This window comes from Medicago truncatula, chromosome 2 (genome assembly GCF_003473485.1).
Source record: "Medicago truncatula cultivar Jemalong A17 chromosome 2, MtrunA17r5.0-ANR, whole genome shotgun sequence".
Lineage (NCBI taxonomy): Eukaryota > Viridiplantae > Streptophyta > Magnoliopsida > Fabales > Fabaceae > Medicago > Medicago truncatula.
The window spans coordinates 4,612,585-4,640,320 of NC_053043.1; the positions used below are offsets into that span (position 1 = coordinate 4,612,585).

At 32.9% G+C, this 27,736-nt stretch overlaps 6 protein-coding genes across 6 annotated transcripts; 4 read left to right on the forward strand and 2 right to left on the reverse strand.

Moving 5' to 3' along the window:
• Positions 1 to 812: 812 nt before the first annotated feature.
• On the reverse strand, positions 813 to 3,791 carry LOC11443835 (GDSL esterase/lipase At5g45920). The gene is made up of 5 exons (XM_003593679.4): positions 3,539 to 3,791; positions 2,785 to 3,021; positions 1,719 to 1,786; positions 1,424 to 1,588; positions 813 to 1,169 (listed from the first exon to the last, which is right to left on the reverse strand). Exons 1-5 carry the CDS (start codon positions 3,641 to 3,643, stop codon positions 1,013 to 1,015), a joined length of 732 nt encoding a protein of 243 aa, XP_003593727.1. The 5' UTR covers positions 3,644 to 3,791; the 3' UTR covers positions 813 to 1,012.
• A 517-nt stretch (positions 3,792 to 4,308) lies between these two features.
• LOC11442912 (GDSL esterase/lipase At5g45920) lies at positions 4,309 to 8,832 on the reverse strand. The gene is made up of 5 exons (XM_003593680.4): positions 8,510 to 8,832; positions 8,139 to 8,369; positions 6,039 to 6,106; positions 5,745 to 5,909; positions 4,309 to 4,792 (listed from the first exon to the last, which is right to left on the reverse strand). Exons 1-5 carry the CDS (start codon positions 8,615 to 8,617, stop codon positions 4,618 to 4,620), a joined length of 747 nt encoding a protein of 248 aa, XP_003593728.1. The 5' UTR covers positions 8,618 to 8,832; the 3' UTR covers positions 4,309 to 4,617.
• A 3,270-nt stretch (positions 8,833 to 12,102) lies between these two features.
• On the forward strand, positions 12,103 to 15,077 carry LOC11441838 (THO complex subunit 7A). Its single transcript, XM_003593681.4, has 3 exons — positions 12,103 to 12,244; positions 12,468 to 13,069; positions 14,738 to 15,077. Exons 2-3 carry the CDS (start codon positions 12,476 to 12,478, stop codon positions 14,870 to 14,872), a joined length of 729 nt encoding a protein of 242 aa, XP_003593729.1. The 5' UTR covers positions 12,103 to 12,244; positions 12,468 to 12,475; the 3' UTR covers positions 14,873 to 15,077.
• Positions 15,078 to 16,361: 1,284 nt separating this feature from the next.
• LOC11441288 (pentatricopeptide repeat-containing protein At1g28690, mitochondrial) lies at positions 16,362 to 18,569 on the forward strand. The gene has a single exon (XM_039830277.1). It carries the CDS (start codon positions 16,474 to 16,476, stop codon positions 18,034 to 18,036), a length of 1,563 nt encoding a protein of 520 aa, XP_039686211.1. The 5' UTR covers positions 16,362 to 16,473; the 3' UTR covers positions 18,037 to 18,569.
• A 500-nt stretch (positions 18,570 to 19,069) lies between these two features.
• On the forward strand, positions 19,070 to 19,984 carry LOC11438846 (signaling peptide TAXIMIN 1). Its single transcript, XM_003593684.4, has 3 exons — positions 19,070 to 19,255; positions 19,359 to 19,487; positions 19,745 to 19,984. The coding sequence occupies exons 1-2, from the start codon at positions 19,137 to 19,139 to the stop codon at positions 19,480 to 19,482; spliced, it is 243 nt and encodes an 80-aa protein (XP_003593732.1). The 5' UTR covers positions 19,070 to 19,136; the 3' UTR covers positions 19,483 to 19,487; positions 19,745 to 19,984.
• Positions 19,985 to 24,225: 4,241 nt separating this feature from the next.
• LOC11441289 (probable galacturonosyltransferase 10) lies at positions 24,226 to 27,696 on the forward strand. The gene is made up of 2 exons (XM_003593685.4): positions 24,226 to 24,616; positions 25,642 to 27,696. Exons 1-2 carry the CDS (start codon positions 24,467 to 24,469, stop codon positions 27,091 to 27,093), a joined length of 1,602 nt encoding a protein of 533 aa, XP_003593733.1. The 5' UTR covers positions 24,226 to 24,466; the 3' UTR covers positions 27,094 to 27,696.
• The last annotated feature ends 40 nt before the right edge of the window (positions 27,697 to 27,736 follow it).

The following is a 27,736-nucleotide window of genomic DNA, read 5'->3' on the forward strand; positions in this document are numbered from 1 at the left end:
TTCGCCTAATTATTTCTATTTTTTTAATTTCCTAATTCCTTTAAAACACTTGCTAGTTGCTATCATCATAGGATAAAATAAAAAATAAATTGAAGGTGAGACGTCTGGTGGGTGGAGGGATTGTATATAACTGGAGGAGAAGAGTCGTTGTGATTTTATTTTTTTTATTACAAAGAGGCAGAAGCTCATGGTTTTTTTTTTTTTTTAAATGTTATTTATATAAAATTTCATGTCATTCATTTCTTTATCTTTCACAACATATTGAGTCCAGAAAAAATCTTTGACAAAATATACGACATTGAAGTTTTATTTTTAAAATTTTATTCGAATAGATAAAAAAATTGACAAGGACTATATAGTTTCATTTCTTTTTATTTTTTGGTCATGGGAATATATAGTTTTCTATTAAGGATAAATTATAGTTCTTAATTCACAATTTTGATTGTCTGATCATTCTATTTTTCTTTGCATGAAACTTGTCTGGTTTGACAGTTACTCTTCCTAAAATGACAAAAACGGTTTTTATAACAGGAAGGGAGTGTTAGATATGTGAGTTTTGAAGAAAAGTCCTATCATCAAAGTGGATTCAAGAAAATGCCGGTTAGACAAAGGAAGAAAACTAACAGAAAATATTTGGAAAAATGGTTATAAAGAGATAGGATTAATGATGTTGGAGGATTGAAGTATGTATACACACACATATAGTACAAGTTTTTTATATCAACAAATTCCATATGGTTTTCATTATGTCACATAACATAAATTTCAGATGATGCTGAGAACTCACTTGAGCATGAACCGAACTACCAACATATAAAACGTGAACTAACTTCATATCTTAAAAAGGCTTTTTAATTAACTGTATTCATAGAGTTTCAAATGCATCAAGCATTGTACAAACCGTTCAAACTTCAATCTGGTTCATTGACACCGAAATTGAAATATCAAATACTAAAGCAAAGAGAAAAATAATATATCACTTACCCCCACATATTGCTATATCATCCTGTTACTACAGAAATGCCTTTAAGGGGTCATTAGGGTCAATATCAGATACAAGGGGGAGATCAACTGGAATAGATTCTAGACTCAAACCTTCATCTCTCAGCTTTTTTATTACTTCTTCAAATACAAGTTGATTCCCTCCATTAGTTAGATGCAAACCGTCACTGCATTTCGGTAAACAAAATCGTATATTCATATCAAACCATACCATATGCATTAAATAATGATATTCTTCTTTGCAAATTCATACAGAATTAGTCATTTTCACATAACTTAAGTCACATGTATTGGCTACGGAATTGGTCATTTTGAAAAACCAATCAAGTCAGCAATGAAAACTTCATAAGTTTTTATATGATGCAAAAATGCAAAATGTTGTAAGCAAAGATAAACAAAGAAGGTAAAAATCCTTACAAACCTTAAATAAACTTTTTTCCAGTCAGGGAACTGTTGCATTTTGGTCCAGAGATCAATGTAAGGAATATGACATTCGGTGGCCACCGTAATGCATGCTCTAGCATATTCACCAGCAGCTTCATTAGTCCTTTCAGGAAGACCCTCTGGATTATTCTCGAATGGATATCTGTCATAGATTTTTAGAAATTCTTCAAGTGTGATTAACCTTTATAGAATTATATATCTGAATGTCACAAACAAAGAAAACATGATAAAATCAGTGACAAAATGAAGAGAAAAATCCAATAAAACAATACCTAAGTCGTGCAACTTCATCAATGGGAGGGGGAGTTATGAGGATGACTTTAGTTGTCGGCCATCGCTTCTGAAATTCAAAGGAAATTTGCAGTGTCCAATTATACCATTTATACAAGAGGCCTAGAATTGAAATTAAAAATATTGAAGCGTCAACTTGTATACTTACATATACATATAAAGGACAACAGCTTTCTTAATAGAAGCATCAAAGTTGATCAACTTATGGGCCACGCAAGTGTAAAAAAACTTTCCTTTAAAATGTTATAAACAGACATCTTGATCCTTAAAGAGAGGGACCATTCTTCCACTCCTAAAGTAGAGGTTGGTTTTCCCCCATTTCTAACATGCATGCCTATACTTAACAGCTCACAGCTCACATGAGACCAAACCAACTGATAACATAATTGCACAGGCACCAAGTAATGACTGACACAGAAAGAAGGCACAATGTTTAGGTTTGTCAAAACAACGCTAGACTCAATTCAATAGAAAAGTGGACCTTTACACAAGCATCTCGTGCGAACTCCATTCCCACAGAAAAGCATGGAATCAAACCTTTTGGAGAGCGAAATTATTGATCATACAGTAGTGGCGAATAGCCAGAGTCCCCATTTGACATCACCTATTCTATTAACCTCCCAATTCCCGAAATCCCACAAGGCCATGTGAGTGCATCCCTAGTCCTACTGCCGTGCACTGTGCCACAACTTGACAACCATTATACACCTAGAGAGAAACTTTTCATTCTCTAGATCTAACAGTTGAAATAGTTCTTGTGCCGTGCAACATTAGTAGAGTATGCAAGGCTATACTTAAATCATCATAACAACGACAAACCACCAAATGACAAATAATTATTCTTTCTTTAACATGCAATATATACGCGACCAAAGCACGGCTATCAAACTCAAAACCACAATTTTTTTTAAAGAAAAAAGCCTCCTTCTGTGCCTCTAAAGAACAAAACACAATACGTCTTTTACCTAATAATCTGTGTCAATCCCTCATTGTGTGCATACCCATTAAACTCTAATTTTATTCAAACTCTGTACGAGTATGCGTTACCTTGAAGAAGGAGACAATGGAGCAAAGGTTCTCCTTGTAATCATGTAGAGGGACATGTTGAAAAGCAGAGCATCTATTGGGAAGACAAGCGTCATTAGCCCCAAAGAAAACAGTCAAAGCAATCGGAGCAGTTTCGGTTCCACTGTCACCGCCTTGTGACACAGGGAAAACCCTTTCTAACACCTTCAACACCCACCTCGTGTTGTACCCACTATACCCTCTGAGCACCACATCTGCCTGTTAAACATTACAACACAAGCCTCATTTATCCTTTTCAAAAGAAACACAAACCCCATTACAAAAAGATTCAAACTTTACATTAAAATCTAAAAACAGAATGTGGGTTGCAATTAACTCAAATTGTCGACCCCTTATGGATCTGGCTATTATGTAGTCACGCATTCATGATAATGGTGGCCGTTTGATCAAGATCAGACACTTAAGATTCAATTTCTATATTTTGAAATAAAAAATTTAGAACGATCAACAATGTCCCGAATGCGTGATTCCAATGAGTGCACGGAATCCAGTTTCACCACTTATAAACTCAATGTCAACGTGAGATTCTTAACAAGACGAGACTAATAAATAAATCACATTACAATTTGGGTTGCACCTAATTCAACTCAAAAAGTAAGTAAATATTGTCCATTATTTATAAACACAAACATATAATGTGGAATCTTAACAAGAACATTAAACAGAAATGAAAATATGAGTTGTTAAAGCAAAACAAAGCAAGAATGGATGTTACTGTGCGTGAGAAAAAGTTGGAAAGAGAAGCACCCCATCCTCCAACATCAAAGGATTCCTCAGTGATTGAGTCACCAAAAAGATATATTTGTGGCCTCTTAGTCATGTTTGATCATACAATTGTATGGTTGGACTTGGTGGGTTCAGTTCAGGTGAAAGAAATGGAAGAGGGTCTTAGATCATATAACTATGTTGATGCATTAATAAAGTAAATAAGATTCCACTACAATGACTACATTCTCAATCACCAGATAAAAAATTATAAAATGTATTTGGAGAAATTAAATTTTTATTTGAATAAATAACCCTTAAAAAAAAAAAATACCCACCTGCCCCTCCCGACAATTTCTTAAAAAAATATAAGTTTTACTGTTCCTTCTATCCCATATTAAAATGATCCATTGGACTATTTTACATTGAGGTTACTTATTATGTACTCTATGCTCTATTCTAAAATTTATAAATTATTTCTTATCTTTCATTGTTATAAATCATTTCTCCTCTTTTTTTCTTTTTTTTTTTTTTGACATAAGTTATACATTATTTCTTACCTTCTATCTTTCATTTGTTTGCCATTGCACAACTACCAAGTGTTGCTTATGCATTTCACACAAATTCTTCACTCATTCGTATGCAACATGTAATGACTTCTCTCAATTTTCATTTGTTTGTCCTTGCATGATTCTTTCTCCAACATGAAAATTCATTAAAAAAGGAAAAGCTTCCGACATGAAATGTAAGCTTAACTCCATATCCAAATAAATGGCTCTATTTAACTGAATTCTGAGAGGCTAAATTGTATATAGCATTATACAAACTGTTCCAATCTGGTTCATTGACACTGAAGCACAACAAATATTCTTTGACTGAAAGAAAAACTATTACACAGACTAACTCACAATCAATACAAACAAAACAAAATGAAATATCTAATACTTTAAGAGGGAAAAAGCATATACCACTTAGAGAATCCTTAAAACAAAAGGAAGACCAATACCAAGGTAATGTACTCTATTTACATATCATTCAATAGTAATGACAACAGTACTATAATTTCCCAAAAGAGATAGCCCTTTTGTACTACATCATCATGTTACTATACAGAAATGCCTTCAGTGGGTCATTAGGATCAATATCACCTATAAGGGGGAGATCAACTGCCATAGATTCTAGAGTCAAACCTTCATCTCTCAGTTTTCTGATTACTTCTTCGAACACAAGTTGATTCCCTCCATTAGTGAGATGCAAACCGTCACTGCATTTCAGTAAACAAAATTGAATATTCATGTCAAAACCAAAAATATAATACACACTTCGATTAATAGCTACTGTAGGCTAACAGAAAGAAAAAAACAAGTGAAATCCATGTAGACAGCATCATTAATTAGCATCATCGAAACTGTGCAATCTTATACAGCAACCAAGCCTTATCCCGCTAAGTGGAATCGGTTACATGAATCAAATGACGCCATAGTGTTCTATCAAAATCTATGTCTTTCTCCAACTCATTTATCTCTAGATCCTTCCTAATAGCTTCTCGTATAGTTTTTCTAGGTTTACCACTACCTCTAGTGACCTGACTCCCCTCCATTTTATCTGTTATACTTACTACAAAATTCACAAGTCTTCTTTCTATATGTCCAAACCACCAAAGTCTAGTTTCTACCATCTTTACTACTATAGGTGCTACCCCAACTCTCTCTCTCTAATGTCGTCATTTTGAATTCTATCCCGTCTAGTCTTACCACACATCCAACGCAACATCATCATTTCTGCTACGCTTTATGTTCGAAACAGTACAATCTTATGTTCTATTAATATGAAACTTGCCCAATTTTTTGTAAATTACACAATAATTAATTTTTCAGTTGTCTTTGCATTTTTAATCAAACCACAGTCACCATAACCATCCAAGAATGACATTATTCTTTGCAAATTCATCAAAATTGGTCATTGTGGCATAACATAAGTCACATATATATGGCTACGGAATTGATCATTTTGAAAACCAAGTCAGCAATGAAAACTTCATAAGCTTTCATATGATGCCGTTATGACAAATCAACAAGAATTCGGATAAACTACATGACAAAGCCATCATGTTCATTATCATTTTAAATTTAAATGGTAAATATTGAATACTGTTAACATTGAGATTCCAAAATGCTTTATGCAAAGATAAACATAGAAAGTAAAATTTTGGAAACCTTAAATAATTTTTCTTCCAGTCAGGTGACTGTTGCATTTTGGTCCAGAGATCAATCACAGGAACACGACATTCATTGGCCACAGCAATGCATGCTCTAGCATACTCACCAGCAGCTTCATTTGTTCTTTCAGGAAGACCCTCTGGATTGTCCACATACGGATATCTGCAATAAAGTTTCAGAAATTCTCCGAGTATTACCTCTATAGCATTATACAATCTAAATCTTACAAACGAAGAAAACCTAAAATAAAAAAACGACAAAATGATGAAAAAAAGGTCAATAAAGCAATACCTAAGCCGTGCTTCCTCATCAATGGGAGGAGGAGTTACGAGGACAATATGAGTAGTTGGCCACCGCTTCTGAAATTCAAAGGAAAATTGTAATATCCAATTATACCATTTAGACAAGAGGCCTAGAATTGAAAAGAAAAAAATATATATTTGATTTACGAGGTCATTCTTTTTTAAGGGTGATAATTTACTGTGTCATTCTATTATTTGGATTATTAGTATTATTCAGGAAGGAGAATGCTATTATTTATTCAAGGATAGGGGAGACACTAGGCCATTCTATCTCTATGGATTATTACAAAACTAAGCAGCCACTGTGCTAGCATCCACAGAATAAACAAGAAAGAACTTGCATGACTTTTCCCGATCAACTTTAACCTTTTTCTCAAGGAAGCCTAAGCTAATATTTTCATCTTTTCTTGCTAAAAGAAGAAAGCATTACAACTCTGAATTTTAAATTTTATATTCATTTGATTTTTTGTTTTTGAGGAAATTTGAATTAATACTCCAATTTATAATGCTTTAAATTTGTAATGTTATATATATAGCACATTTGAGGACGAGCCTTGGCACAACAGTAATGCTGCTACCTTGTGATAAGATCACAAGTTAAAATTCTGAAAACATCTTGGTTTGTAGGGGTAAGATTGTATGCATCTACTTCACAAGACCCCACCTGATAGAAACCTCATGCAATTTATTGTAAGCAATTTATTGCCCTTACAGACACTTATAGACATCTCAATTATACACATAAAGGGTCGACAACTTTCTTAATAGAAGCGTTAACAATGATCAACCTATGAGCCATGTCAAAAAAACTTTCTTCTAAGAATGTTATGCAGATATCTTTATCCTTAAAAAGAGGGACCATTCTTCCACTCCTAAAGTAAATGTGGGTCTTCCCTATTGCTAACATGCATGCCTACCTAACAGTTCATAGGTGACCAGACCAAATGATAATATAATTGCATGGCCACCAAACAATGACAGAGAAAAAAGACACAATGTTTAGGTTGTGAAAACAACGTTATGATCCTACTCAAAAAGAAAGACAATAAAAAGTGGACCTTTACAGAAGCATCTCGTGCAAACTGCTAACTCCACTCCCACAGAAAAGCATGGAATAAAAAAAATCTTTAGAGAGCGTATTATTGATCACAACACAAGTGGAAAACAGTGATAACTGATAACCAAAGTCACTATAGCACAGCCACTGCACGTGTGTTAATTTGACATCACCTATTCCAAAAAGGCCCCACTTCTCCAATTCAATTCCTGAAACCCCACAAGGCCAGAACCAATATTTGGCTACCCCAGACAATATATATAAATCATCATTAACAACCAACCACACCAAATGACAAATAATTAGTCTTTTTGTAACACTAACATGCAATATATGCAAACAAAGCACGCTTATCAAACCCACAAGGGTCAAAACTAAATTTTTAACCTTTTGTGCCTCTAAAGAAACGTGAGTTACCAACACTTCATGTTTAATGTGTATTTGGTGGTGTCACACATGTGTCAGTGTAGAACAAGAAACTAACATGTGCAGCTACATTCAATCCAAATATGTCATTAACAAACTATTTTATTCATTGAAATTCATATGATTCTCGTTAAATTTACATGGCCTGCATGATTTAGTAGAATCTGTTTTAATCTCAACCAATAGAATAGTATAATCATATGAGTCGGACACCGGATATATATGCCGTCCATCAACCGCTAGTCTGCATGCATTCCTTCATTCAACCACTATCAATTTTTCAAATTATTATCCCTGTCCATGTGTGTTTAGTCTAACATCGCTGTCAATACCGAACCTTTTTCAGGGTTTCAATACCATTAACATAAATCTTTTACCTGATCATTTTATTCAAACCAGTGTTACAATTAACAGCATCCTTATATATACATACATAAAATAAAATAAAAATTGTCTTGATACAAATCTATGAAGCACCAACACTGACATCGGACATGATACAAACATGGGTAATAATTTGAAAAAATGAGGTAATTGAAAAACATTTGTCGGACACACTAATCATGAAGTGTCGGTGCCTGCTACGAAGCTACGAAAATAGGTTACCTTGAAGAAGGAGACAATGGAGCAAAGATTCTCCTTGTATTCATGTAGAGGAACATGCTGAAAACCAGAACATCTATTAGGCAGACAAGCATCATTTGCCCCAAAGAAAACAGTCAAAGCAACAGGATCAGTTTCTGTTCCATCACACTTTGACACAGGGAAAACCCTTTCCAAAACCTTCAACGCCCACCTTGTGTTGTAACCACTATATCCTCTTAGCACTACATCAACCTGATACACAACACAATAACCCCAATTACAAAAAGCTTCAAACTTTACATCAAAATAACAAAACCCATCACAAGAAAAAACACAAAAGGATGAAACATGATTGATGGGTTGTTAAAGGAAGAACGAAAAATAATAAATACCGTGCGAGAGAAATGGTTGGCAAGAGAAGCACCCCATCCTCCAACAGAGAATGAATCTTCAGTGATTGAATCACCGAAAAGAAAAATCTTTGGCCTTGTCGTGGTCATGTTGATGCAGAAATGAAAGAATGAATGGAAGATCCACTAGATATATATAATAGAGCTTCTCCTTCTACTAATAATGGATAATGAATTACTTTTCGGTGGAAAAACTGAAAAAGACTGCAAATGCACACAAAGACAAAGTAATTGAATTCATTGAAGTGAAAGTGCACTGAAAAAGGTGCATGCTGATAGAGACGTAACCAAGGCCGGCGAGCGGTAGGGACACAAGGGCTCCATCCTCGATCTACAAATAATACAATCAATATAATTAGTAAGGCTTAAACCCTGAAGATTTGGTCCCTTAACTAAAAAAAAGATTGTTTGAGAATTTTAAATTTTTTTAGTCTCGTTTTGGTCCTTCTGCTTGATTTCCGTTAGTTTTAATAAAAAACGTTAAGTGTTGACACATGTCATTTTGTCATTGGCTCTGAATTTTTTTTTTTTACAAAAAAAAATACTCAAAGCCAATAACAAGGTGACACGTGTCCAGGAGTTAACTTTTTTTAAAAACCCTAAGGGAAACCTAACAGAAGGGACCAAAACGAGACTAAAAAAAAACTTAAAATCCTCAAACAATCTTTTTTTTAGTTAAGGGACCAAAGCGATACCAATTAAATAGTTAAGGGACCAAAAGAGCATTTAAGCCTAATAGTAATCATAAACACTCTCTCTAATAGTCACTCTCTTTGGCGGTTTAAATCATTATAGGTCTGCACTTTAAAAATTGAACAAACAAAGTGATGGAACATATATTGATTTCATCCAATAAAAGAGTGAGTACCAAAGGGAGCGTTGAAAAGTGAGTGTTGCTAACATTTCTTATCAATATAATATGGGTTAAGATGGAGTCTATTTCGCAAAATAAACTCTCTGTTTGTAACTTCGAGAGAGATAGACATAGACAATATATAATGAGTTCTACCATTAGATGGGTCCCACCATCATTAATTATATTTTATCTTTTTTAAAATTTTATATGTTTGTTATAGTTTTTATACACAAATTAAGAAATGTAATAATAATGTCAAAAGACATACAATTTTACTAAACTAACTTTATTTACAATTGGTGTAAGTCTTTGAAAGTAGTGTACACTCCATTAATTATACTTTATAAAAAAAAAATAAACAAAACCTTTTAAAAAATAAAGTTAAACAAAAGTTAATTATGACCCTCTCCAAAAAAATGTTAATAAAGACAACACATTTTTTTGGCCAAATACCTTCCTGACTCCTTTAAGTTTCACGTTTGTTTCGGATAGGTCCTTTAAGTTTCTAAGGTTTTAGATAGGTCCTTTAAATTTTTAAGGTTTCAGATAGGTCCTTTAAGTTTCGAGTTTCTTTCGGATAGGTCCTTTAAGTTTTTAAGGTTTCAGATAGGTTCTTTAATTTTCGAGTTTGTTTCAGTTAGGTCATTTCTATCAAATCAACTTTGGCTTAACGGAGGTTGATAGAAAAGACCTATCTGAAACAAGCTAGAAACTTAAAGGACCTATCTGAAACATTAGAAACTTAAAGGACTTATCTGATACAAACTCGAAACTTAAATGACCTATTTGAAACCTTAGAAACTTAAAGGATCTATCTGAAACAAACATGAAACTTAAAGGATCCGGGAAGGTATTTGACCCTTTTTTTAAAAAAAAAACGTAACATTTGTTGTTATGCAGACGTGAGCATATATTTTGTGTAAAAAAAAATGTGCGCATATTAATTAAACGTAACATGCTTTTTTTTTGACAAAAGTAAACGATATTCATTCATTCAAATTGATAGAGTATATCGATACAATACAAATCCAAATCCGCTAGAAACAAAAAAGATGAATCTCTGAACAAACTCACAATATCCATGTTAATAGCATAAAACGGCAAAATATCTATGCCTACAAATATGACTATATTCAAGTCTCTAGAATACTATGTCTCTAGATCTGCAACGTTGACGAAGTCAAAAGTCATTGTCATTGATCGGATCTGCACTTGCTCAAAGCTAGTCTTTCAACCTGAATCAAATAAACACCACACTAAGACGGGAAATAAAAAACACACTGCATAAAGATGAAAAATCAAAACAAACAGAGTCATTCAGAGACGACGAAATCACAAAAACAATCGAAAGAAAGCAGAAAATATGTGAAATCACTTATTCAATTAGAATAGAAGGAAAAACAACTCGAATGAGTAATTTTTGGGTCAAAATTGACCTTAAATCACCCTTCTGATAAAAAGAAGAAGAAAGGGGTGACGGCTAGGGATTACATAACATGCTTCTTAAAAAAAATATTAAAGGTAACATGTTTATCTTAAACATAGCAATTTATTACAAAGGGTAAAAATAAATTTTCATTGTAAAAAGACCGTTAGCAAACGAGTTTTTTTTTCCGTCAAACGAACTTATAAGTTATCCACTATAAACTAGCTTTTTGACATTGTCAAACAGAGTCTAAGTAACTAAGCAACAAAAAGTTGTGTAATTACTGCTAAGACAGAAATAAAACTTGCATTTCCAAGACATAACTTGAATTTCCTCTGAATTGTTTTTCTCTTAAGACCTAAAAATACGTCAAAGTCATTGATTTAATCGGCAACAATATATCAAAGTTAAATTGTCAATTTGAACCAAATGAACATCACATATGTCTATAAATCAAAATAACGCCACATACAAATGACGAAAATCACAGAAAAAAAATTCAATATATGCAAGTAGAGAGAAAAACAGTTTAAATGAATGATTTATAGCGAATAATTGATCCCTAAACCACCTTTATTGATGGATGAATAAGAGGTGAAAGTTAGAGATGAAAATAAAAAATGAGAGTGGAACCTAATTTTTTTCTTAAACGATACATTTTATCATTCATTTATTAAATGAATTGCTTACCATTTTCTAAATTCTATTTTGTCACTCACATTTTGTGTTTCAAGTTTATTTTTTAAAATTCTTAACTTAGAATAAAACGTCACTCACATTAAAACAAGTTAATCCATTCCTTCGTTTGGATGTTTATATGAGTAGAGAAGATGTGTATTGAAATTTGCCTTGTTTACAAAGTTAGTTTGAAAATATTTTTCAATTATTTTTATTAAACTCAATTATATAGCGGAATGGACTAACTTATTTCAAAGCTAGTAAGTTTTAAATCAACATAAAACTTTTAAAATATAATGAACCAAATTGAAAGGGTGATCAAGGAAGATTTAGGTGGATGGTGATATAAGGAAGATTTCTTTTAATATTGTTTTCATGCAAAATTTAAATGGTGATTAGCACCTAAATTGTTCAAAATTTCATAAAATTGTCCATAGTAAGTCATCACAACATTGCACAAAGATATATATCATCGATCACTATTATAAATAAAATTTAATATTTTAAATTTATTTAATAAATGATTTATGTAATCTATATCAAATATATTTATAGAATGAATGTATCTAAAATATCAATTTTTATTTATAATAACGACCTGAAGATGTATTTGGGTCGAAAATTAAAATATTTGGGTCACCAACCCATTAATTTTCTCATATCACTTTCACTTCAACCATAACCAAAACTGAACCGCTCTCACCGGAATTCAGACACAGACACAGTGTCAACCACCGCACACGCATCCCTAGAAAAGGTCCGTTCCAATTTCCTTTACTCTCCATACTTCATATTCTACTATTTTCTATTATCCCAATGCACATAATTACATTTAATTTCATACCCTAATTCTATAAACAATGTTAATTCAACAATTCATATATCTCAATTTTTGAAATTAGGGTTCCTAAGCCTAATTTTGCTTCAATTCGACAATTCTATTCTAACCAGACAATATATTTTGTATGTGAATGATCAAGAAATCGAGATGCAGGGAAGAGTGAGGAAGGTTTCAGCTCGTGGTGAACCGGTAGCAGCAAACTACGCATTCGGTCCTTCAATAGACGATGTAATCATTAAACACCGGCTTCTAACCCGAACAACAACAACTCGAGGCGAACCACCATTGAAAAAGCTTCAAAAGAAGTTCACTTCTTTCGTTTCTGAGGTAGACAAAGATGAAGACAATTACAATGACTGTGAAAAGCTTGCAAGAGCTTTTTTGCAAGAATTGACTACTTTTGAGATACCCCTTTTGAAGAGTAAAGCGATCGTTGAAGCTAATGTTAGAGAGAAGGATAATTTCAATGAGTTGAAAGATGAAATGAATCGACAGATTGCGCAGGCGCAGGTTGATATTGAGGATTTGAAGAAGCAGTTGGAGGAGAGTAAGGTTGAGAGAAGGCATAAGGAGGAGTGTGAGGCTATTAGGAAGTTGATTGCTGTGCAGCCGCCGAGATCCGAGACGCAAAAGGTTTTGAGTGAGTTAGAGAAGGAAATTGCGGCGTTGGATGCTGAGAACACTGCTGGTTCGAGATTGTTGGAGCTGAGGAAGAAGCAGTTTTCACTTTTGTTGCAAGTGGTATGTGGTAGATATTTTAGTTTGTTTAATTGCTTTTGTGATTGTGTGTTATTTTGCCTCTTAGAAATTTGCAAGCAGGAATTTAACGTCAGCTCTGGGCCTATTTGTGATGCCTAATTGTTTAACTATTTCTCTTTCAAAATGTTATGTTAACGTAGATGCTTACCCTTGTTGCCCTGTTTGGATAAACAACTTATTCGCAGCTTATAACACAAGTGCTTATCATGGTGAGATGTATAGGTTATTTCTATAGCATAAGCTATCTTGGAGAACTTATGAAAATAAGCTAAAAGCAGCTCATGAACAATGTCATAAGTTGTTTTCACAAGTTCTCCCAAATAGTCTCACAAAACTTATATTGGTAGATAAGCTCAAATAAGCCAATCCAAACAGGCCCTGAGGTTTAGAGAATGGCAGAATGGGCTTTAGTTATGAATGTCATTTTTCTATTGAAAAGGGATTCTGGTGCTATTGCAAAAGTAGCACATAGCAAAATCACACACTATTTTGAAATAGAGACATTATATTTTATACTTCTTATTTTGATTATGATAATGATAGCACTATGCAGATGAAGCTGTTAATGTAAATAAAAAAACTAAGATCCTGTGTGGTTCTAGAAAATGTTTTCTTCTTTCATTTTTGTTTTCACCGAAATTTAACTCGGTCTAATGAACCTCAATAGCAATCCAAGTTCAACTGAAATCAACCATAAAAGAAAACATCAATCACTTAAAAACATATATGGTTGAAGGAGAACTCAATTTGGTACGAATTGCCCAAGTCTGAGAAGCAAAGATGAATAGAACTAGAATGCAACCTTAATTATGAATAGCCTGTTAAATCTAGAAAATGGCAGAATGCAGCCTCAGTTATGAATACTAGTTGAGAAGGGATTTTGGCACAGTTGTAGACCGAAACTTAAGATGCATTTGGGAAGAGGGGTAGTTCTAGCTTACAAAGCAGTATTTTGGTTATTTGATTGTGATCTGCATTAACCTTTTAAAATCATCTTAGATGTTTTTAGAGTGTTAAAAAATGGTGTTTGGGTTGAAAATTGTCAAACCAAGTAATCATATATGAATACATTCATAGGTCTGGAAGACTAAAATAGAGAAGTTGTGATTTGTGACTTTTTAGTTTATTGCTTGAAATGGTTATGCAATTTGCTAGGCTCTTGTCAAGTTATATAATATATGTTGACAATAAAATGCTTCCATCTTTAGTTATTTCTCTTTGAAGATTTTTTAGTCGGAAATTCCATCCTTAGCTTCCTAATTTCCTAATGTAATAAAATGTGGACATGTGTTTTTCTCCGATGGCAACAACCCACATGTGACATTCTGAAAAGAGTTCAATGTATCATTCAATCATTCTTAATCTCGATATAATCTGTAATTGCCGGTTTCCCTTTTATTTATTTATTGTTTTGTAGTGTGCATACCTGTTGGAAGTACAAACTGAAACTTTTGAATTTAGTTTTAGTCAATAGTGTTTCAGCTGAATCATTTTTGTTCAAGGATTTCACAATAAGTTATATATTTTCTATGTATCTTTTACTTCTCATGTCATATGAACTTGTTTTTCCGATATTTTCTGTTTTTCATTGGCTATGTTATGAACTGCCAATATCTTGATGGCAAATTCTCCTCCTTAATTTTCTTGCAGGTGGATGAGTTGCAGAATACAATAGAGGAAGACCAAAAGAGTCTAGTCGAGGAGATGAGATTAGCAACTGAGGAGCTCAAGAATGGGATGGAGGACGCAAGTGGGGGGTCAGATGCAATGGCAGTTGACCATTAGATTGAAAGTCTCATTGTTGTATCATTTTTTGTTTTCATATCGTGATTAGGAATCATATGTAAATGAAATATCAATGTTATTTTGCCAGTGCTTAGAACTTTGTACACTTGCATTTTGATGGGGGTTTTCTCTGAAATTTTGTTGTGTAACAATATATTCAACATTGTTGCGTCTTTTTCACTATTTTTTTTTTCCCTTCTCCTTATCGTTTTTTCACCCAAAGGATCTGGTCAATTATACTCCTATGTATCATGAACAAAACCATATATGGGAATGGATATGAGAATTTTAAAAGTATATACTAAATTTTTTCTGAGTAGTTGGAAGTATCTAAAATCAACTGTGATGAGGCTAAATGATCTTAGAAGCAAACAACTTGAGGCACAAATGCACCGCCCTTATTTTTGTGTAAATTGGGTATCCTCCGCGCGCACATGCGGAGCCTAATGCAGTTGTTTGTTCATATATCTATCAAAATATATTCACACAACAAAAATTTACTCTCTTTTATATTCTTCTCCCATTTTTATAAACTTCAAATGAATCTATTTTTTAGGCAACAAGTAAATGATAATGTTCATGTTCTTGCTTGCAAAAGTATCTACCAATTACGCTACTCGCAATATTTTTATGTGTACTCCTCATTGTATCTGGAACATTGAATGAAATGCTTTGATTTTGTTTGCGTAATTTTTTTATTTTTTTTATTTTTTATTTTTTATTTTTTTTTTGCAAAGGACTTCAAAGGAATCTTAAGTTTAAAACACTTTATTTTGTGATAAATATTAAACAAAATTTTTGGATTACTAAATCAATGGCTACGAGGTGTCTGATTTTTCCTTTTCACATTTTAGGCGACGTTCAAATTTATTTATTTTCTAACAGTTTAGGTGACCTGAAAATAATAGAGTAAATTGACTAAAAAATGTTGGATGTAATTTTAAAAAAAAAAAAGGGTTAACTAAGTAAATCATAGTTATAAATTTCAAAATTTCGTTTTTAATCTTTATAAAAAAAGTACTTTTTTGTCCTTGTAATATTTTTTTTTTAACATTTTAAGGACAAAAATGTTTGACAGAAAATTTTACAGTATCAAGTACAACTTTTTTTGTAGAGACTAAACGAAATTATCAAGGTTTTTTTTTAGATTACCTTTGAAGAATGGTGGGTAATTTACCCACCAACTAATGAAAATAAGTAATTTGTTGGTGGGGTCAAGATAGTTCATGGATACCACTTAAAAATGTGCTTATGTGCCTAATGTGTATTGGTTGGGGTAAATTATCCAACATTCTTCCATGGGTACCCTAGTTGTCACCAATTATCAAATATCCACCCAATGACATTGAATTTAATGACTTTGTTTTTATATCTCTTAATCAATCATTTTCTATAATCAAAATAATTTATTTTTATCAATCAATTTATATCAATTAAATACAATAAAATCATCAATACGTCACTAAAACTTATTGACATCCAAGTATTTTCCAAAAGTGTCACAAAGCACAACTCTAGTAAATGACATTAACCAGACAAGTAACATAGGATCGCGAATCCTCATACAAATTCTCTCCGGCAATGTCACTCATTGAGAAAAGATGAAGAATGGAATAATATTCAGACCTTTCTTCTTCTCTCGTAGATTCCTTAGTTCCCTATTATCACCACATCAACCATTTTCACAAAACCATGATTTTATTCCTCCCTCCACCTTTTTCTCCAACACTCTTCAACACTACATTAATTCCCAAACCCCTTCCCACGGCCAAAAGATCCATTCCCACATTCTCAAAACTGGGTTTGTTCCAAACACAAACATTTCCATCAAACTCCTTATACTTTACATTAAATCTCATTCTTTAAGATATGCACGTCAAGTGTTTGATGATTTGCATGACAGAACTTTATCCGCTTATAATTATATGATTGGCGGGTATTTAAAAAATGGGCAAGTTGATGAGTCACTTGATTTATTTCATCAGCTTTCAGTGTCTGGTGAAAAGCCTGATGGGTTTACGTTTTCGATGATTTTAAAGGCGTCTACAAATAGGGTTAGTAATGGGATGGTTGGTGATCTTGGAAGAATGGTACATGCACAGATTCTTAAATTTGATGTTGAGAAAGATGATGTTCTTTGTACTGCGTTGATTGATTCTTATGTTAAGAATGGGAGGGTTGGTTATGGAAGGACTGTGTTTGATGTGATGTCGGAGAAGAATGTAATATCTTCAACGTCACTTATTTCTGGTTATATGAATAAAGGCTTTTTTGATGATGCTGAATATATATTTCGGAAAACATTGGATAAGGATGTTGTGGTGTTTAATGCTATGATTGAAGGTTATAGCAAAGTATCTGAATATGCTATGAGATCTCTTGAAGTTTACATTGACATGCAACGGTTGAATTTTAGGCCGAATCTTTCCACATTTGCTAGCATAATTGGTGCTTGTTCTGTGCTTGCAGCATTTGAAATTGGGGAACAAGTTCAAGCTCAGCTTATGAAAACGCCTTTTTTTGCAGTCATAAAGTTAGGAAGTGCGCTTATAGATATGTATTCCAAATGTGGTAGAGTCATAGATGCTCAAAGAGTTTTTGACCACATGCTTGAGAAGAATGTTTTTTCATGGACGTCTATGATCGATGGATATGGGAAGAATGGATTCCCTGATGAAGCACTTGAGCTGTTTAAAAAGATGCAGATTGAATACAGCATCACACCCAATTTTGTGACGTTCCTTAGCGCTCTCACAGCTTGTGCGCATGCTGGACTTGTGGAAAGGGGTTGGGAGATCTTTCAGAGTATGGAGAGTGAATATAAACTGAAGCCGAGGATGGAGCATTATGCTTGCATGGTTGATCTATTAGGACGAGCCGGGTGGCTGAATCAGGCTTGGGAGTTTGTCACAAGGATGCCTGAGAGACCAAATTCGGACGTGTGGCTTGCTTTACTTAGTTCATGCAGAATCCATGGTAATATAGAGATGGCGAAATTAGCTGCAAATGAGCTTTTCAAGCTGAATGCTTATGGAAGACCGGGGGCATATGTTGCATTATCTAATACCTTGGCAGATGCTGGGAAATGGGACAATGTAAGTGAGCTTAGAGAAGTAATGAAGGAGAAAGGAATATCCAAGGACACTGCCTGTAGTTGGGTTTGAGCTAACAGTGCTTGTATGTTCTTGTGATGAATTCAAAGATGCACAACATCATAACTAAGTTTTGATATGCTTCTGACAATAATGTAAACTCTTAAAAAGAAATATATACGAAACAAGATGTTCAATGAAGTGGAGAAGCAATGGTGTTTCTAGGAGGTAGTTGCAGATAGTATGGTTCAAGGAGGTTAATCCTAATTGACAGAAAAAGAAGGGAAAAACTTAAGCAGAATTGTTGACTATCTTGAATAAAGTTGAAGTCAAGCCCTGCTGCTTAAAAGAGATAGGTTTTTTTTTTTTTTTTTTTTTTTGCAGTAGGTAGACATAGGATTTGGACTTTTAAATTAAAAAACTCCAAATATTGTTAATCTGATCCATATTAAGTTCGGGATCACAGTGAAAGAAGTACAGATTAATATATGGATTTAGTTAGTTTTTATCTAATCCATGAAGTTGATAAATTTCATGACAGCAGCCAGTCGTAGATACTTTAAAAATGTATTTTTTCGATAGATCTTTCCTTCAATTGTTTTTTTAATGATTTGTATCAGACGACGTAGTGCATATTTAGAATGACGGCGAATGTAGCGGAATTATGGTGTGTCATTGTGTTTTACTAAAAATTACACTTTTGAACCTCAACAAAATTACCATGTCAGTATAATTTCGTCAAACTCATTCTAAACATGCACTTACTAACAAATACTCCTTACAATGAAACAATCTTGGCATCACATAGTTGAAATTGCATTTTCAAAGTTTGATTATGTACAAAAATAATAATAAAACCTGATCCATAATTAGAAGAAAGAAAGTGGCGTGAAGAGAGAGGAATGCTTGTATCAACGTGGACTTTAGGTATTGGTAACCAACCAATGCTGTTTCTTTCTTGGAACAGGTTCAAAATCTAGGTGGCTACTTTCATTTCACTACGTGTACCCGTTTTTTTATTTTATTTTGGTAGAAAATTTTATTTTGTTTTCTCTACTAATTTAACTCATTTTATTAATATTTCTTGTTCTCTCCGTCAACTATATAGTACTAGTATATATTATATATAGCCTCCCATAATTTAACAACTTCAAGCCTTTAGGTAAATAGCCATGTGTTGCTGTTGTGGTGAAGATTGTAAATTCAGGCCTCTTGGATTTCTCCTAGGCTTGCCTTTTGCTTTCTTGTCTCTCATAATTTCTCTTGTAGGTGCAGTTATTTGGATTGTTGGGTAAGTCCCTCTCTTTTCCCATCTATTAGCTAGCTGTAGTATTTTCTTTGAAAATAATAATTGAGAACAAGTTATGAATGTGTTTGATGCTATATAATGGCAGGTTGACTTTGACATGCATATGTCCATGCTGTCTTTGCGTGACCCTCATAGTTGAATTTGCTCTGGCTCTCATCAAGGCTCCAATTAAGGTTATGGAGTGGTTCACATCCAAGATTCCATGTTAGAAGAGATATTTGTATTTTTATTAGACTTTGAAGTTACATGGTGCTAACTTTAGTACTATTCTTTTGTTGATTATCTTTTAGCTTGATTCATGCATTAGTTTAAACTATTAGTACTCTCCTTGTCCTAAAATGAATTTTAATTTATCAAAAAAAAAAAAAAGAATTTTAATTAGAAACTTTCACTTCAACTTAACTTTCTCTTCAGCCTAATTTTGAGCAAAGAAAGAAACAGTATTCTATCACATAAGTTTGATTGATTGTAGGACTTATTAATGTTGAAAATGTTTTTGTCTTTTTTTCTCTTAGTGGTTTGTATCTTTCTTTCAAATTAGCAAAATATTCAAAGATGAAATGAGCTCCCGAACTGTTAGTTTTGGCTTGTATCCTGTTATTGCGTGTACACTTCATATAACCTCTGTTTCACTTTCAAGCAATATAGAGGATGAATTCAAGTATTTATCTCCAACTTTTGTGTTTATCGGATTTGTATCATTTAGTTTAACCTTTCCTTTTTTATACTTTGATGCTAACAATAACGTTTCTTGTATTTCCTAATATCTACAAAAACAAAATATTTGTAAGAATTGAACCCATGACCTTCACTCATACATATAGAGATCATTACAATTATTGGGCTGTTTTTTTAATAGAAGACTTCATGTATAAGTATAACATCCATAACTTAAGAATGAATTTTATAATATGTTTAGAAGGCAAATATGTTTTTCATCCTTACACAATTTTTAAATGTTGTTTTCCTTCCTCATAAAAAATAAATCACACCTTTCAAAAAAATAAAAAGAATTCACACTTTTTTTTAGATAAACGAAATGACATGACAGTTATTATAAATCCACTCACATAAGTGAAGGAGTCGAGGTTCTTACTCTGATTACAACATTTGACCTAATAATTTTGACATTTTCGTCAGTTGAGTTAGGACATGTGGACTCACACTTTTTTATTATTACAAATATATTTAAATTTTTGCTGGGATGTGTAGAAAACAAAAAAATCTATAAAAAACACCATGCTTTTTTGATAACTAGAAATACTAGCTATTTAACTTTTACTCAGAAAATATATTTACAAACTTATTAAAATAATGTAAAGTTTTGCGTAATATAAATTAGGAGTTAATCGGTGCCTCCGGAGCACTGGTTAAGGAACCTAAAAAAAGAAATTTTAAAATAAAAATAGCACTTTTCATGTTTTTGATGAGTTGACAACATAAATTCTAATGTAATACTTACTACATTTGCTTTCTTAATCAATGCCCTGAGACACCGGTTAACATTGTCCTATAAATTAACCAAAGATCAAAATTTTACTCAATACGTTTTGATAACTAGTGATACTAGCAATTTAACTTTTTTTTTTTAAATAACCAAACACCATGTTTATGTCTAGAAGGCATTTTTCATTCATTGCATAATGGTTTTAAGTCGTAAGTGTGAGTGATTAAAAAGACATGTAACCACATTATGTTAGAAAATGTACTAGCTTCTTTTCTTCAAATCGAATATATCTGTCTTGAGAAGACCATTATACCTAGATATATACCTAGCTTTTTTAAGGGATGATACGGCTACATCACATTAAGTTAATTCGCTTAATCCAACCATTTTAATAATCAATTGCATACGAGATATTCTCAATTCCACATATTCACTTGGCATTCTAAGTTATATCAAATGTTAAGAATGATAAATCAAAGATAAAGATCATATTTACAAATAATTAATTGATTATTTGGTCATTCGTTTAATCTTTTAACTTAATTTTTTTATCAATTTAAACCTCAATACGTTTTTGTTTATGATGTATCGTTGTTGTCATTAAAACTCAGTTAAGTCAAAAGGATATCTTCTTCACATCATAATAGAAGTGTGATAAAACACATTATCAAAATACGAAAAATATTATTACCATTTTTTTATTATAATTTATTTTTATCTCATTCAAGCATTTGACAAATCCTCGATTACCATAAAATAGAAAGTGAAATATATTAATTTGAGAGTAATGTGTATATTATTAATTAAATATTAAAAGTGAAAGTAAATAAATTAATGATTTTTGCGTCGTTAATGTTGTAGATTTAAAAACATGATTATTTTGGTGGCTTGAAAATAGTTGTATTTGTAGGAATATATTCATTGTCATTTTATGTTATTAATATAAATATTGTGAATTTGTTCGTAGATTCATTTTTTTTGTTTTTGATGACTTTGAATTTGTATTGTATAGATATACTCTATCAATTTAAACTAATTAACATGACACTTATTTTGAAAATATTTTTTTTTCAACCAACTAGTGTTATTAGATCTTGCTAAAGGGACTGTACTGTTGTAGCAAATCAATATTTAAATCATGACTGAGAGGAGAGAGGTACATACTTTAATGGTCCGGCGACGCATCTTGTCATGGAGAGAACTTATAAAAAACAAAAAAAAAATATCATTCCAAATAAAAAATCATGTGTTGCAAAGAGAAGTTAGAGGGAAAGAGAACACTTTGTCAATGTTGATATGTAACTCAACCTTGTGCAACCGACATCTCATACGGATTACGACTATAAATCGTCCAACTTCTACTTTATCATAGAGTGTGTTAACTTGTGTAATATTCAATCCCCCGTGCATATAGTTTAGTTGATGGTGACTTGCATTGTTATAAAAAATTATTTATTCTGATTTTTTTCTTTAATTTTCTCTATGTTTTCTTAATTTGCAATGATAAATATATATAATATTTTTATGTTTATTAGTAATCCATCCCGTGTTTTTAAGCATATGTAAAAAATATATTTCTTATCATTTATATTTGTCCACAAAAAAAAAGTGTCTTTTTTATGTATCAATCACATATATGTGTTGAGTTTTGTTAACGAGTGTCTCCGATCCGGACACTCTTTAAGAAGAATTTTGCTCTTCACCCAGCACAAAACACTCGCATCCTGCAGGGTGCGAGTTAACTAGCGCAAGTGTAAATACATATATTTTATTAATATGATTCAAACATTACATATATTTTACCCTCTTCGGTATATATCAATAGCTCTTGGGGAAAATAGTGATCCGTCTTGTAGGGGAAAACGACATCAAGATCCCTTGAGTTAAATTTAAATTTGGTTCCTTTTATACCCCCATGATGATTCTTTTTACCCACGGTAAAAAGATTTTGGGAGTAAAAGGAAGCAAACCTAATTTTACCTCAAGGGATGATGTCTTTTTCCCCAACCTAACGGATCACTACTTCCTCAAAAGCCACCGATATTTACCTAAAGGGGTGTAAAGACCCTAGAGACTATAGAAACCAAGAAGAAGAAGAAGAAGAAGAAGAAGAAGAAGAAGAAGAAGAAGAAGAAGAGAAAGAGGGGGAGAGAGTTGGAGGAGAAAATGTAAGGAAAAGAGGAAGTATGTGAGAGTTTTTCTAGGTGGTATAAGGTAGATAACACTTAATGAGGTTCAAAAACGTGTGGAAAAAAAAACGTGTAAAAAGCAATCAAAAGCATTGACCACCGTCCCAAAAACGTTTGTGCTTCAGTTTTTACCACCGGCCAACTTGCGCAAGTTAACTCGCGTAGAGGCTCAGTGGGGCGTGACTTAAGTCACGCAGAGCTTGTGAAGTGCGTGAGTTAAGTCACACAGCGTGACTTAACTCACACATGGTTATATTTGAAAAACATGCAGGGCGCGAGCGAAATGTGCTGGGTGAAAAGCAAAATTTCAATTAGAATTCGAAAAGATGAAATTATTTCATAAAAAGTTAAATATTACAATTTTCAATGCATTGATTACATAGATTTAAATACAATAAAGAGTATCGCAGAAACACTCGTTAACCTTTTCATATGTATTCTTTTGTGAGAACAATGTTAATAACGAGAAAACCTCATATAAAGAGAAGTTATGTTAGAAGCTCTTCCATCCTTTACCACCTACCTTCTTAACTCATCCCACTAGTGATGAATCCAGAAATTTTAATAAGAGGGGCCAATATCTATTTATGATAAATATTTATATAAAAATATGTAAATGCAAGTGGCAAAAGTATGACCTCGTTATCATTAAAAAATTGAAGATTTAAAAAGTTATATAATTGTATATTCAAAATTTAAATACACCTTAAAATCGAAGAATTATAATTGTTTTATACGTGTTCTCATATTTTGAAAATGTTTAAGATTTTTTTCTTTTCATTTACAACATTATTAAATATATCATTTTAGATGTATGTTACCGAAAAATAACTCAATTTTTTACGTATGTTACCAAACAGTCCCATTTACTAAACAAGTTGGCCTTAGTTTTTTTTTTCTTTTCTATCCTTTAACATACAAACTTATTACTTTCAAAATACGATATACCTACGAAAGATATCAATAATTTCATTTTTTAAATTCTTAATAACTGCCTTTAACAACACCCAAATTATATAATTTGTTTTCGTATAAAATGTGAAGAGAAGCTTATTTTAAAGTTGATAAAGGAAAAGTTCATTAAAGTCGTCATTTTTATAACCTATGATTTAAATTTAGGCTTGAGTTATGTTCTATAAAGCACGGATACAATACATATTAGATATGATGATATTTTTTTTTGAAGGAAGGAATGTCAAACGTTGAAAAATATAGAATATGATATATTTAAGATTGGTATATAAAAATTAAAATAAATTTTGTTTGAGGGTATAAATTAAACATCATTATTAGTTAAAGAAAAACAAATCTATCCTGTTAAGAATCGTTAATTGTGTTTTGCTGATTGTGGTGGTATCACGGAGGAGCTCAGAAAACAAAACAAAACAAAACCCAAACAAAATATTATTATTTATTTCTGGAAAGTTTGAATCTTGTTCTTAAATCTAAAACTCCATCCAGTTCGTGTAGATCTCTCTCGGTAATAGCACGTGATTCGTGTATATCTGAATTTTCCCCTGAACTGAATTTTAGGGGGAAAATTGGGGGTTTTGGAAAATGAGGCGTAGAGCAACAGATTTTCGAAGGCCAGTACGGAGAAAGGTTCCTGATGCATTGTGGTGGGCATTATGCTGTGCAGTTATTCTTCTATTTATCTATATTCTTACAAGAGGGACTCAAATTGAGTCTAGACCACCTTTGTCCAAGGTATTTTATTGCTTTTTCCAGATCTCTCTTCTCTTCTTGTTTGCTCTGCTGAAAAATTTGTATGAAAACCCATCTAATTTCTATTTACTAGACTAAACAGCTAGATTATATTCTCACTTCAACTCAATAAGTTAGGATAAGATGTTTCTATTTACAATCTCAATAATTTATATGGATGTGAAAAATTGAAACATAAGTTCTTTAGAGCTTAGCTTATAGTATGCTGAGATGATGTTGGAAATTCATTTTGTTTCCGGAATTATGTACCATGTGCTAGTTGACTATATATGCCTTTTCATTTTTCATTTATCGGGTTGTGCTCATATGTTACTTGTTAATTTCTTATATTTCTTGTTTTCGGCTCAACTGGATTTGTGTGAGATGTGAGTTGAATGGAATTCTACATCAGATTTGTGACATCACACGACAATTTAAAACTCGGTATCCATGTTTTGAAAACTCAGTATTTGATCCAAGAACTGACTAATCCGAGGGTACCAATCCCTATTGCGGGGGACCCATTTAAAGCCAGAGCAAAGTTTTGTATGGACTTGCCCGCCGAAATTGGCACCAGGGGAAATCGAACCTGAAACCTTGAGAGGAGCATACTCCAAGATTCCAAGCCAACCACTAGGCCAACCCCACAATTTGCAAGTTTTTAATACATCACATTGTTATATTTTCTTTAAAGTTACTACAATTATATGAAGAGCTTATTGGTAAATGTTTTGCAATAGGCAGAATAGTGATACTTCCATGTGTTCTCTTGTTGCAAGTTATGTCAGGCGCATTTCATTTCCGTACTATAGAGAAAAACTATTTTCCACTAAATATCATTTTTCTTCATAATTTCATTTATAGTATTGGAACTCTAACAGAATAATGCGTAGATCATAATAGTACTTAATCTTGCTTAAGTAATTGGAACATAGCTTGCATGGCATGCTTAAATTCTTATTTCAAAGCTGGAATATTATATTAGGGGTCCTTGTTTAGCCAATAACTTCTTGTAACATGTTGTGCAGAGAACTTACAAAAATGATAGGATTATGGAAGGCCTTAATATTACCGAAGAGATGTTAAGTTCCGACTCGGTGACCAGACAACTTAATGATCAGATATCCCTAGCTAAAGCTTTTGTTGTAATTGCAAAAGAAAGCAACAATCTCCAATTTGCTTGGGAACTAAGTGCTCAGATCCGCAATTCACAGATTCTTCTCTCAAATGCTGCCACTAGGCGTTCTCCTTTAACAACCAGAGAATCAGACAGTGCTATCCGAGATATGGCTTTATTGTTATACCAGGCTCAGCAGCTCCATTATGACAGTGCAACTATGATCATGAGATTCAAAGCAAAAATCCAAGCCCTTGAAGAACAGATGAATTCTGTAAGTGAAAAGAGTTCAAAATATGGACAAATAGCGGCTGAAGAAGTACCAAAAAGCTTATACTGTCTGGGTGTCCGGTTGACAACTGAATGGTTCAAAAACCTCAATTTGCAAAAGAAATTGAAGGACAAAAGGCAAGTGGAGATGAAGATTAAGGATAAAAATCTTTACCACTTTTGTGTGTTCTCTGATAACATCATTGCAACTTCAGTCGTGATTAATTCAACTGCAAAAACTTCTAAAAATCCCAATATGATTGTTTTTCACCTTGTCACTGATGAAATAAATTATGCTTCGATGAAGGCGTGGTTTGCCATGAATGACTTTCGTGGGGTGACTGTGGAAGTTCAGAAGTATGAAGACTTCTCATGGTTAAATGCTTCATATGTTCCTGTGCTTAAGCAACTTCAAGACTCAGAAATACAAAGCTACTACTTTTCCGGAAACAGTGATGGTGGAAAGACACCTATCAAGTTTCGTAACCCTAAATATCTGTCCATGCTTAACCACTTGAGGTTCTATATCCCTGAAGTTTTTCCTGCCCTGAAGAAGATTGTGTTCCTGGACGATGACGTCGTGGTTCAGAAGGATCTCTCTGATCTTTTTTCAATTGATTTGAATGGGAATGTTAATGGAGCTGTTGAGACATGCATGGAGACATTTCATAGATACCATAAATACTTGAACTATTCTCATCCTCTTATAAGAGCTCATTTTGATCCCGATGCATGCGGATGGGCATTTGGGATGAATGTATTTGATTTGGTTGAATGGAGGAAAAAGAATGTAACTGGCATCTACCACTATTGGCAGGAAAAGAATGTAGATCGGACATTGTGGAAACTCGGCACTTTGCCACCTGGATTGTTAACATTTTATGGACTAACAGAACCCTTGGATCCGTCATGGCATGTACTGGGTTTTGGCTACACAAACGTTGATCCTCAGTTGATAGAAAGAGGGGCTGTACTGCACTTCAATGGGAACTCCAAACCTTGGTTGAAGATTGGGATTGAAAAATACAAGCCCCTATGGGAAAAACATATTGATTACTCTCATACCTTTTTGCAGCAATGCAACTTTCATTGATTTTGAATTGAGCTTTAATTGGAACTTCAAAGTTCAAACCTTGGTGGAAGATTTGGATTCACAAGCACTAGTCACAAATGGTGTATATTGGAATAATACATCATTGACCATTCCATCCAATCCTCTATTGCAACAGTGAAACAGTTATTGACTTGTGGAGCTGAGAGGTTTATTGATCCTTAGATGCAAAATCCAATTGAGGTATTCATTCTGTAGTAAAAAATGGTTTTACAATTTTAAAAGGTTAAGCATGTTTGGTGGCTATAACATGGCGTATTCATTGATTCCGGATCTTCAGTTGTAGCATATGGATGTCCATTTCTGTTAGACAATATCAGCTCATAGTTTCTTCTTTGTGATTTTAGTCAGAGTTGAGATCTGCTGTAAACTTATTATTGTCCCTTATTACCACTATTCTTCATTGCAAGACCAGATACATTGTTAATTAACTACTACAGCCTTCTTGCTACTGTTACTGACTTTCTTGATCCAAAAAGAAACTATGATTAGAGTTTTATGGATCTTTTTATCGAAACTATCTTGCCTATGTATTCTCTAATCATGATATTCAATATCCTTTTGTTGTTGGTGTGGATTATTTTATTTGATTGTCTCTCATGTGCTAGGGGTCATGAACTCATGA

What these genes read in the sequence shown, in the direction of transcription:
- LOC11443835 (XM_003593679.4), bottom strand. Translation starts at nt 3,643, where the DNA reads ATGACTAAGAGGCCACAAATATATCTTTTTGGTGACTCAATCACTGAG. An exon ending in CCATTGTCTCCTTCTTCAAG is followed by an intron (nt 1,787 to 2,784) that starts GTAACGCATACT and finishes TTTGAATTTCAG; the next exon opens with AAGCGATGGCCGACAACTAA. An exon ending in GATGAAGTTGCACGACTTAG is followed by an intron (nt 1,589 to 1,718) that starts GTATTGTTTTAT and finishes AATCTATGACAG; the next exon opens with ATATCCATTCGAGAATAATC.
- LOC11442912 (XM_003593680.4), bottom strand. Translation starts at nt 8,617, where the DNA reads ATGACCACGACAAGGCCAAAGATTTTTCTTTTCGGTGATTCAATCACT. An exon ending in CCAACCATTTCTCTCGCACG is followed by an intron (nt 8,370 to 8,509) that starts GTATTTATTATT and finishes GTTGTGTATCAG; the next exon opens with GTTGATGTAGTGCTAAGAGG. An exon ending in TGGAAGAAAAATTATTTAAG is followed by an intron (nt 4,793 to 5,744) that starts GTTTCCAAAATT and finishes ACTGAAATGCAG; the next exon opens with TGACGGTTTGCATCTCACTA.
- LOC11441838 (XM_003593681.4), top strand. Translation starts at nt 12,476, where the DNA reads ATGCAGGGAAGAGTGAGGAAGGTTTCAGCTCGTGGTGAACCGGTAGCA. An exon ending in TTTCACTTTTGTTGCAAGTG is followed by an intron (nt 13,070 to 14,737) that starts GTATGTGGTAGA and finishes ATTTTCTTGCAG; the next exon opens with GTGGATGAGTTGCAGAATAC.
- LOC11441288 (XM_039830277.1), top strand. Translation starts at nt 16,474, where the DNA reads ATGAAGAATGGAATAATATTCAGACCTTTCTTCTTCTCTCGTAGATTC.
- LOC11438846 (XM_003593684.4), top strand. Translation starts at nt 19,137, where the DNA reads ATGTGTTGCTGTTGTGGTGAAGATTGTAAATTCAGGCCTCTTGGATTT. An exon ending in GCAGTTATTTGGATTGTTGG is followed by an intron (nt 19,256 to 19,358) that starts GTAAGTCCCTCT and finishes ATATAATGGCAG; the next exon opens with GTTGACTTTGACATGCATAT.
- LOC11441289 (XM_003593685.4), top strand. Translation starts at nt 24,467, where the DNA reads ATGAGGCGTAGAGCAACAGATTTTCGAAGGCCAGTACGGAGAAAGGTT. An exon ending in CTAGACCACCTTTGTCCAAG is followed by an intron (nt 24,617 to 25,641) that starts GTATTTTATTGC and finishes CATGTTGTGCAG; the next exon opens with AGAACTTACAAAAATGATAG.